Source organism: Triticum urartu, chromosome 2 (genome assembly GCF_003073215.2).
Source record: "Triticum urartu cultivar G1812 chromosome 2, Tu2.1, whole genome shotgun sequence".
Classification (NCBI taxonomy): Eukaryota; Viridiplantae; Streptophyta; class Magnoliopsida; order Poales; family Poaceae; genus Triticum; species Triticum urartu.
The window spans coordinates 538,914,430-538,926,166 of record NC_053023.1 but is presented as its reverse complement, the minus strand read 5'-3'; the positions used below and the strand labels follow the sequence as shown (position 1 = coordinate 538,926,166).

Here is an 11,737-nt window from a genome sequence, read left to right as displayed (position 1 = left end):
TGTTCATGGCCGTGCCTTCCTGAAGGCGTCGTCTTGAAGTCCTCGGTCCAGCGTGTCCGTCGCACATCTTCGCGGATAATCGCTCCTCGTGTTGGTGGTCTCCATCGGCTCTAAGCGGATTCGTTTTTTGCACATCTTATAGGTGCTTGGTAGTCTTTGAGGTTGTGTGTCGGTGCCCGACATTCATGTATCCTGTCTTGGGTGTGTGTGGCATGTGTTTGTATCGGTTGCTTCGATGTATGTGATGGTTGCTTTATAATATAAAGCACGGAAACTCTATTTAGTTCGTTAATTGGCTTCCTCAAATGATGATGACTATACAAATATCAACGACAAGAACGTTATGGGAGAGGGTGCCGGATCGCCCCTCCATAATTCTCGGATTTGGTGGGTTTTTAACCATGATATAACTTTTACAAACAAATTTTAGTATTTCCTCCGTCTCAAAATAGATTTACAAACTAGAACATTCCCTCAAAAAATAATTACTTTTTTAAAATAAAAATAATTACTTCTCACCACCTAATTTAGGTGTACCGTTGTTTGCGCCAATATTTTTTAACCTCCCGCTAAAAGGTCCCAAATTAAAGTCTTTGTTTCCACCAAAAAATAGCTTATATTAACCTTCCCCCTAAATACCCTCCTAACAGAACCACTCCACGGCGTCTTCACGGGAGATTGGATCTGAGCTCTCGTCCGTGGTTCCTCTGTGCTGCCGACGTCATGACGGCGTCAACACGGCGAACCACACCCGAGTTAGCTGCACGGCGTCAGGTTATTCCTCCCGATCTCCTCCCTTCCTGGAACCTCCGCTCCTTGATCTCGCCCTCCTCCCTCTCCTCTGCGCCCGCCGACGTGGGCCGCGTCTCCATGTCCTCGGCCATGCCGGCGGCAGCAGCGATGCGGTCTGGCGTCGGCGTCGACGGAGTTCCCGTCTCATCGCCTTGCCCATTAATCCCGTGTCTGGACCAAGCACGACACCACCTCGGTGTTGCACGCCGCGACAATGCCCGCCCGGGCTCAAACCCCCCTCCCCCACGAGCTCTTCCTCGACGTGCCGCTCTTTTCGTCCCTTCTCTCCTCCGCTCGCCGCTTGGTCGTAGAACTAGTCAGGGCAGGGGACAACATGGCCGCCGCCAAGCAGCAGCCGCCGCTATACATTGCCGTCGCCGACGACCGCCAGAGGAGCACCTTCCCCTGCACGCGCCCCATCCTGCAGAGCGCGCTCCAGCTCATGGGCTGCAAGCCACGCCACACCTTCAAGGTCTGTCTTCCCCCATCTTGCTTGTCCCACAATCTGTCAGCTCACTTCTTTTCCCTTGGGTTCAGTCTGAATCTTTAGATTAGACTCAGTATCCTATCATCTTTGCCGCATTCCTGAACCTCCATAGCAAGCGATGTAGATCAGTTTTTTTTGGTATTCCATACTCCTCATATCCTACTTCAATTGGCTGATGGGATCAGTCTCATAGTGTTTTTCGTTACAATTAGGGAGCGCTGTACATCTGCCTCATATCCTGCTTCAATTGGCTGAACCTACAGAGTGTATTTAATTAGTATGATGTTCACAGCAGGGGTGGAGCTACTAGGAGCCTCTGATGCACAGGCATCAGGGTCGATGTTGATTTCTTCAAGCGATTGTGTAGAGTTGTTTGGCCGTGCACCAGGTTAGGCTGACAGCGCTGCATCAGGTACAGAGACAATCCCACGGCGGCCTTGTTTGGAACTGGTTCATGGGTAGGCCAGGTCTTGTTCAGACGTGGCCAGGCCTTGGCGTAGCCTTGTGGGCTGTAGCCTTTTGGGTACGTTTGGTGTGGCTGGGCATCAAGGCGTCAATGCCCTTAGGTGTTGTAGGGTCACGCCAACACGCGATCACTTGACGAACCACATCGGATGGGCGACGCTGCGCTAGGCTCGGTCTTTACACCTAGCATCATCCATGCTAATCCGATCAGTCACTGACCTCAGCTCCAGCTCAAAGGTAGAGTATGACATATAGATGTAGTAAATCTTAAATCTCGGGTTAACCATTGCAAAAATTGTGCTTTTAGGCGGTATCTTCTTTAGATTTTTTTTAGTTCTATGTACAGGGGTATTCTGAAGTTGAGAATTCAGTTCATTTACTTGACTTTATCAAATGTGGATAGCCACAAGACTGGAGACGCGAGACTTTGTGGTTAGTCTAATAATGTTGCAATAAGTCGCTCCATCGTCGTATTTTCCCTCCTTTTTTGCAATAATTGTTCATTCACATTTTTTCAGAAACTATTGCCAATGTACTAAGTCTTATTCAGAGATTGTCAATATTGTTGGGCGTGTCCTGCTCTCCCTCTTTTATATTTGGTTGTTTGGTATCACACTGAAGGTGCTAGATGTAATGTGGACTCAGGGCCAGAACAGAGAAGAACCAGAGCAGCTAGACTCGGGTGTGTGTTCAAGGCAACAAAAGCCCTCTTTTCCACTGAACCACCAACACATGCTAGCTCTGCTCTTTTGACGTTCACTTACACAAAAAAAGACCACACTGTATCCATACCCGTGCATGCACAAGCCCACACTATACTACACTATTTGGGTACACACTCAGTACAATATCTTCAGCTTCTACAATGGCTTGTCTGACTGGTTATATTTGGTTTCAATAAATTGATAGGAACGCAGCCGAAAGAACGCCGATAACCGTAAGAAACAGAAGACAAAACATAAAATTGGATCAAAATCTTACTCGCAAGTAAGCTTTGAGAAGGTATGAGTCTAACTAAATATGTATGCCTCGCTGCTAAATATGGTTTCGTGTTTCAAGCATCTCATTGTTATATTACTTGCAGAGAAACTTGGAACTCACCCACACAAACGACGGAACATGGTCTAACACAGAGTCCTAGAAAGTTTGCGTAAGTACACTGACTTTTGGTTATTCTATATTTATTCAATGATGTGCATTCGGTGTGTTTCATCATCAGCTGGGATTATTCATGCGTTGGATCGTGCTATTCTTGTTTCATCTTTTATATAGTGTCAGTATTGATGCCGTACCTATAATTGTTATTTTCATTTTTAGAACAAAGCACGTCAAGAGGTTCAAAACAAAGAAACTGAAACTGAAGGTCCACTTTCAAGTGAGCAGAAAAACAATATTTTCCAGACCGCATACAAAGAGACTCTGAAATGCAAGTCATCGCAGCCTTGTGGGTACGGATACATGGCCAAACCTTCAACTGGTTCTCAAAGGTTTCGTATCCAGGTTGAAGAGCAAGCTCGTGCTACAGCAGCCACCCAGCAGCAAAACTCTGAGCTCAGCCAGCAGGTCAACGAATTACAAGATCAACTACAAGCTGAACGTGCAAACACACAAGAGAGGATTAACTTGGAGTGTACTGAGAGAGAACAACTTGAGGAGAGGTTAAAAGAAGAGCATGCTGAAAGGGAAAGATTGTTGGAAGAGGAGCGAACATCAAGACCGGAATTTGAAAAAAACATGATGACAAAGTTTGTAGCATTGAGCCAACAGATGGGAACCCAACAGGTGATTACAGTCATATGCTTGCGACCTTGTAAGATTTATGTTGCTTACTTGCATTGCTAAAAGTGCACTTATATTTACAGGTGCCTAAGGATTGACAAAGAAAATAGTAACCCAAACTTGCAAAATACACTTTTATAGAGATCTAGTCCTAATAAAACTCCAGTTCAAGGCCAATTATTATTTCTTCAAATGCGCTCATACAAGCTGCAACAAGGAATTCTCGAATGTTTAAAGCAATGGTAAGTCACAACCTTACTTTCTCTTCATGTTCACTTGCATTTTATACGTCATTGGCATTCATAACTAGCTAGCTGTTTCTTCTCTTTCACCATGTGTTGTTGCTGCATCGAGTCACAACTTAAACAAAAAATGAATATGTGCTAGCTAGGGACATGAACTTAACTGAAACTATACATCGGGTCACAACTTAAATCAGTAGCAGAACCTTTTAGTAGATGTACTTGTGCTTATGCTTTAGACATTTACACTTGTATGATTGTTCTAATCCCTCAGTTACATGCTTGCTGACACAGTATTAGTCTAGTTAGTCTGGCGATAGTTCCTTTTAACTATGGGGCTGGAATAATTGTATGGTGTATGTTATGTTGGACTCATTAACTAGAACTTTTTTTATTTCTTGATTGCTGGATCCAAAGAACTAGCTGGCCTGGACTCTAGATCACGGACCGTTTAGTCTTTGCAATTAATTAGGATGGCTAAATTATATCTGAGTTTCATTTGATGAATATTTGCTACGAGAATTATGAACTTTATGAATCTACATATTATACGTATGGTTTTGAATATTGTAATTGAATGCATGTATTTTTTTTACGGTTGCAATATGCTACAACCCACTTTCGGTTGCCACATGTTAGCACCACCAAAAAAAGTGTTGCGTCATATCTCAGTCGATATGCCTACTATTTTGTTGCACTAGGATGTTGTAACGGATCACTTCATATTGTCTGGCACCACAAATTTTTTCATGACGCGATAACTGTTCGGCGCCACCAAAGTAATTTTTGTTGAAATAGAGTATCACCATGGAAATTTTAAATTGTCGCAATAGTTTCTCGCTACAAACATTTCAACTGTTGTGATACCTATTTATCACCACTAAAACAAGTATGTTGCAATTTCTTATTACGACGACAGGAATATTTGTTGCCATAAGTTAATGCCACAAGTGTAGTGGGTCGTGGCAACATGCCTAATGCGGCGAAACCAAGGATTGTTGCCATAGTTTATTGCCACAATTGTAGTGGGTCGTGGCAACATGCCTAATGCTACGAAAACAAGGATTGTTGCCATAGTTTTTTGCCACAAGTGTAGTGGGTCGTGGCAACATGCCTAATGCCACGAAAATAGGGATTGTTGCCATAGTTTATTCCCACAGTTGACTATTGCCATGGAAGAGTAATGCTCCACGAAATGGGCGTCGTTGGCATAGGTTGTTGCCACAAATGTCTATCACCACGAGATATTAGGCGCCACGATTCGTTGCATGTTGCATTAAAGCTATCTCCACAAATATAATTGTGGCATCAAGTGAGTGTTGCCACGGGAAAACATGTGGCAACTTCCAACATGGATGTTGCAATAGCACACTTTATTGCCACGGTTGCTTTTTCGTGGCAATAACCTATTACCATGTGTCCAGTCGCAACAGCTGCCAACGAATGCCGTTTCGTGGCAATAGGTACTTATCGCCACGAAATGACATGTATTGCAACAAACGATTTTGTTGCAATAGACCCGGATCCTTGTAGTGCCCTCTGGTGCTTTTTTTGCCCAATATTTTTTATATATTCCAAAATAATTCTCCATGAAATTTCAGGACTTTTGGAGTTGTGCAGAATAGGTCTATAATATTTGCTCCTTTTCCGTTCCAGAATTCCAGCTACAGGCCTTCTCCCTCTTCATGTAAACCTTGTAATAATAGCCCATAATGCAATAAATATCAATATAAAAGTATGATGCAAAATGGACGTATCACTCATTCATCTTTATGGATGAATGATGTTGATGATTTGTTCATGATCATCAATACAAGGAGTCGACAAACCTCGATGATGATACTTTAAGTTAGGGGTAATACCGTATCGGATTGAGATGGATAATCCTTATATCGTATCATTACCAATATTTATTTTCAGATTCAAAAGCGGATTTGATGCCGTATTTTAGTAATACCATATCATATACCGTATCGTATCGTATCAATGAGACTCGGATTCAAACAAAATTGTTGTCGGATGTAAAAAATCTCTTACCGTATCATATAAAAACGAATTCGGGTGGAAATTAACCTAACCACTTTCACCCTTACTTTAAATACAATTGGACCTAACATTTCAATATCAAATACATTTCAACACAATCATGGTTCATCATAGTCCCAATTAAACAACATAGTCTTAATCATAGATCATGGTTCATCACAATTTTAGGTCTCAAAAAAAATGACAACACAATCTTAACCACAACCAGCGAACATAAATAATAACTGCATATTACAATCACTCATCACAGATTTCATTCATGCTTGTTCTTATTAACCTCCCTAGCCTTCAACGGGTCAGATATGACACACTCTAGTCTCTTCTTCTCCTTCCTTGACTCACCAATGCCTTTAGTTGAATCTTGCCTACCATTCCAAATAACTTCTACCTACGCAGCCTGGATGTGCTTCAACAGATTAACATCCTTCTGCAGCTCCATGTTCCACTTCTTCAGCTCCAAGTTCTCCTTCTTGAGGTCCCTTGCTTAAAGTTCATTCTTCTGTTCTTCACTTTCATTCATAATCTTCTTGTAATTCTCCATTATGACCTTTTTAGTAGTATATTCACACCAATCTTTGTTAAACTTGATGTTCAACACATATTTCTTCTCTAACGGCTCCTTTTCTTCTGCTAACTTGGACAACTGGTATGCTTTAACAATATTTCCTATCTTGCTCTTCCCATGATCATCCTAAAGCTTGTCTAGTGCTTTCTTTAGTGTATCATGCCATTATGCATTAGCCCAATCACTCACAACACAACTGAACCCTCCCTGAAAATAATTTCTACAATGAATAATCTGTGCACACTAAACTTGTTCACAATATGTACAGTGGTTAATCTCTACACACTGACACTGAAGTAGCTCACAAGATCTACAAACTTAACTTGTTCTATTGGCATATATGAGTATGAATAGAACGAATCATTGTACTAACCTTCTCAGCGTAGCCAAAGAATCTCCCGCAGATGTGATGCCGGTCAAATGCAACCAACTTCTCAGCCGGCTTGTTGTGGCTGTTGGGGAACGTTGCAGAAAACAAAAATTTTCCTACTCGTTTCACCAAGATCCATCTATGAGTTCATCTAGCAACGAGTGATTAGATGCATCTGCGTACCTTGTAGATCGCGAGCGGAAGCGTTCAAAGAACGGGGATGATGTAGTCGAACACGACGTGATTCAAATCACCGATGATCAAGCACCGAACGGACGGTGCCTCCGCGTTCAACACACGTACGGAACGGATGACGTCTCCTCCTTTCTTGATCCAGCAAGGGGGGAAGAGAGGTTGATGAAGATCCAGCAGCACGACGGCGTGGTGGTGGATGCAGGGCGTTACAGTAGCAGGGCTTCGTCTATACTACGAGAGAGAGACGTAACGGGGGGAGAGGAAGCACCAAAGGCTGAGGTATGAAATCCTCCCTCTCCTCAACTATATATAGGAGGTCCAAGGGGGGGTGGTGCGCAGCCTAGGAGATCCAATCTCCTAGGTGCGGCGGCCAGGGGAGGGTTTCCCTCCCCCCCCAAGGCACCTCGGGGTGCCTTCCACCACTTGGACTCCTCCGTGGTGGAAACCCTAGGCGCATGGGCCTAGTAGGGCTGGTGCCCTTGGCCCATGAAGGCCAAGCCGCACCCCCTACAGCCCATGTTGCCCCCCGGGACAGGTGGCCCCACCCGGTGGGCCCCCGGGACCCCTCCGGTGGTCCCGGTACAATACCGATAACCCCGAAACTTGTCCCGATGGCCGAAACAGCACTTCCTATATATAATTCTTTACCTCCGGACCATTCCGGAACTCCTCGTGACGTCCGGGATCTCATCCGGGACTCCGAACAACATTCGGGTTACTGCATATTCATATCTTCATAACCCTAGCGTCACCGAACCTTAAGTGTGTAGACCCTACGGGTTCGGGAGACAAGCAGACATGACCGAGACGACTCTCCGGTCAATAACCAACAGCGGGATCTGGATACCCATGATGGCTCCCACATGCTCCACGATGATCTCATCGGATGAACCACGATGTCGAGGATTAATCAACCCCGTATACAATTCCCTTTGTCAATCGGTATGTTACTTACCCGAGACTCGATCGTCGGTATCCCAATACCTTGTTCAATCTCGTTACCGGCAAGTCACTTTACTCGTACCGTAATGCATGATCCCGTATACAATTCCCTTTGTCAATCGGTATGTTACTTACCCGAGACTCGATCGTCGGTATCCCAATACCTTGTTCAATCTCGTTACCGGCAAGTCACTTTACTCGTACCGTAATGCATGATCCCGTATACAATTCCCTTTGTCAATCGGTATGTTACTTACCCGAGACTCGATCGTCGGTATCCCAATACCTTGTTCAATCTCGTTACCGGCAAGTCACTTTACTCGTACCGTAATGCATGATCCCGTATACAATTCCCTTTGTCAATCGGTATGTTACTTACCCGAGACTCGATCGTCGGTATCCCAATACCTTGTTCAATCTCGTTACCGGCAAGTCACTTTACTCGTACCGTAATGCATGATCTCGTGATCAACCACTTGGTCACCTTGAGCTCATAATGATGATGCATTACCGAGTGGGCCCAGTGATACCTCTCCGTTATCCAGAGTGACAAATCCCAGTCTCGATCCGTGTCAACCCAACAGACACTTTCGGAGATACCTGTAATGCACCTTTATAGTCACCCAGTTACGTTGTGACGTTTGATACACCCAAAGCACTCCTACGGTATCCGGGAGTTACACGATCTCATGGTCAAAGGAAAAGATACTTGACATTGGAAAAGCTCTAGCAAACGAACTACACGATCTTTGTACTATGCTTAGGATTGGGTCTTGTCCATCACATCATTCTCCTAATGATGTGATCCCGTTATCAATGACATCCAATGCCCATAGCCAGGAAATCATGACTATCTGTTGATCAACGAGCTAGTCAACTAGAGGCTTACTAGGGACATATTATGGTCTATGTATTCACACGTGTATTACGATTTTCGGATAATACAGTTATAGCATGAATAAAGACAATTATCATGAACAAAGAAATATAATAATAATGCTTTTATTATTGCCTCTAGGGCATATTTCCAACAGTGGCGGCATAGGATATTTCCTGTATCATCGATGCCAGACCAACCCATGTCCTCAGTTGTGGCTGGGCACTACAACAACAACGAAAAAAACCCATCCAAAAGGTCAGCCAAATCGGAGCAAACAAACAAGAATTCGCCAATTCAAAACCCTAACCCTGGTTCACACATATATGCTCCGAGTAGTGCTGCTCAGAGAACGGCGATTCGGAGCTCGTTTCCCGCCATTCCAGGAGACCATGGCGGGCGGCGCCGACAGTGAGCGCGATGGTTGGGGCAGAGACAGAGAGGAAAGGATTCACGCGAGGAGGGGGTGGATTCTAACCAGCTGACGAGATGGTTAAAAGGAGCCATCTAACGACCGTCTGCGCGGTGCTGTCCACCCACGCCACATGGGCACTGACAGTGGAACCCGCCTGTCGGGTATCCCACATTTAGTGTTTTCTGCACACTTTTAACGAAAAACGGTGGTTATTGCAAACTTTAGATTTTTGGTGGTTTTCGGCAATTTTTTGTCCCAATTGTGATTTTTTTTTTGGCAATTTAGTCCTCCCGAAGACTTTTTTTTTATGAGGTTATTATTCAGTAGTGACTTTACCAATCACGAACCAATATGATGTCAAACGTCACGTAAATCCAACCCTGCGGTCAAAAAAGCGTCCTACTAAAAAGTGAGCGCAAGGACGGTCACACCCGAGGCCACCGGCGCGCACGGCGTGCTCCAAGATCGGAGAGAGACGGTAGTACTGTAGTACGTTGCAGCGGGCTATATCAGCACAACAGAACGATGACGGGAGATGGACTAACCACCATCACCAATCACCGAACTCGTTTCAGCGCCGAACCGGCGTCGATGGCTTCACCGCCACCGCGGAACATGCCACGAGCAGAACTCAGACGGCACACGCCGTCGGTCAATTCTTCAAGCCTGTGCGCCGTTCTGCGCGATGCATGCTGGAGCTCCTTGTCAAAGGGAACCGCTTCCATGTCGCGCGGAGAAAACGACCGACGTCCATCATATGCCGCGGCTCCGGGTTGCTCGGCCGGCTGCTTCTAGAAACAAGCCGCTAGGACCGTCGCCTTTATCTCTGGTCCTCTTCTCTAATCTTCCATGATCCCAGATCGAGGAGCACTGATCAGATCTCATAGGGTCTATGCTCTGCTTTTCCCAGTAGAGTAGTACACCTAAGCTTCCGTTTCGCGATCAATGCTCCCCACTGATTGGCAAAATGATTGCCGCCTTGCTCGACTCGAACCCATAATAACTGATTCTGCAGCAAAAAATTACAGGTCACAAACTGGCAGGTTTGGCATAGGCAGCAACAGAAAGCAGTTCAGGGTACTCTTTTCTTGGATCGTAGCCGCGTATGAGCCATGATTGCATCAACAGAATGTCTTTCGGTTGACGGTACGTACCGCACGATCTGAGAAAAATATGTGTCCTCAAAATGGGAAAGCGGTTGAAGGCGCCCCACCACGCGGAACGAAGGTCAGCGTCTCCATGGCCGTGTGTTTGAGCGTGACCAAAGTCCACGCCCTCTGCTGTATTGATGCGTCTATCTTTAATCTGAACGATGTGTATGTGCGCTATCCATATACGCGTCAATGCGCGGCAACTTCTTTTCTGCAAAGGCGCCACACTGTCAAAAAAAAGAGCCAGCTATCGGGATCGGGACTTCCATTGCCAGTTGTAATGTTTGCATCTATGATATGTTGTAAGTTACTTAGTTGAGCTTAATCAGCATTGTTGACGTAAAAATGTATTGTCTAGTCTATTTCATTAGAGCATTTACAACCGGACCACTCAAATTCATCTCATACATCTGGGCGGACCACTCGGTCACGATTTTTTGACCAACACGGCCCCCTCAAACACCCGGGTTGACCGGCACCTCTCATATCTAGCCCAAATATAGGATGGATATGGGGCGCCCGGACACGCCCACCACGTCGGACCCGACAACCCGACCCCATCCCTCTCTTCTTCCTCCTCCGCACCGTCCGGCTCGCAGCTCCGCAGCCATTCCCACGCTCTCCGCCGCCAGCTCCGGAAGAGTGCTCCCGTCCTCGCCGCGGGGGACGTTGTCGCCGGCCCGGACGCCACCGTGGTACGTCCAGCAACTCTCCGGCTCCGCCTTGCGCTTGATGTGTTTGACACATTAACCGACCGGAATTATTATAATTTTGTTAGGTAAATGATGGAGCTTGACCAAATGATTCAAGATGAATTCTTCGATTCGTCGGATTCGAACGAAGAAGTGGACATGATTATGCTCATGAGCATGCAAGAGAAAATGGACCGGCAAGTGGAGCATATTCTCAACTTCAAGGGCTCAATCAAAGGGAGAAGAGTGACCAATCGGGACAGGGTGCATCTACTTTCCCGGATGATCCGTGGTTTCGTCATTGTTTTCTATAAACGCTATGTATGCTTGATACCAACAATTGCTATTTACGTGCGACATTGTTTTGCATGATTGACGTGCATGTATTTGCATGGATTTGAGAGTCCGGGTTTGAGATATGTGGATGCATGTAAGGAAATATGAGTGCTCGTACGGATGCGCCTGTGGGCGTACCCGGACGCGTCCGCGGGCGTTTGAGGGACCGGATTTGCCAAGTTCGGATGTAGATGCTCTTAGATCGGTTTTTGGATTGCATTGGCTGAAACATGCACTTCTACAAGCATCACGAAGCATTTGGTTTGTAACTTTTCCACCATCTTCCGATTAACAGTGTTTAGCAAAAACGTTACAGCCATCTGGTTTGGTTGGGCCCGTTTCCATCACGGTGTAAAGCCCAAAACCGCACGCGTCGAGTAGAT

General features: G+C 45.5%; 1 protein-coding gene across 7 annotated transcripts; it reads left to right on the top strand.

The window, feature by feature from the left end:
• Positions 1-667: 667 nt before the first annotated feature.
• Positions 668-11,536, top strand: LOC125538602. Of its 7 annotated transcripts, XR_007296450.1 has the most exons (7): positions 781-2,426; positions 2,654-2,746; positions 2,829-2,894; positions 3,062-3,526; positions 3,607-3,765; positions 10,204-11,021; positions 11,105-11,536. XR_007296450.1 is itself a non-coding variant. In XM_048701863.1 (3 exons), the coding sequence occupies exons 1-3, from the start codon at positions 1,007-1,009 to the stop codon at positions 2,883-2,885; spliced, it is 408 nt and encodes a 135-aa protein (XP_048557820.1). In that variant the 5' UTR covers positions 781-1,006; the 3' UTR covers positions 2,886-2,894. The 7 variants fall into 7 exon arrangements, 1 of the variants encoding a protein (XP_048557820.1); XR_007296452.1 differs by lacking the exons at positions 10,204-11,021; positions 11,105-11,536 and having other exon boundaries at positions 781-1,264; positions 1,575-2,426; positions 3,607-6,904; XR_007296451.1 differs by lacking the exons at positions 10,204-11,021; positions 11,105-11,536 and having other exon boundaries at positions 781-2,176; positions 2,263-2,426; positions 3,607-6,904.
• Positions 11,537-11,737: the final 201 nt, after the last annotated feature.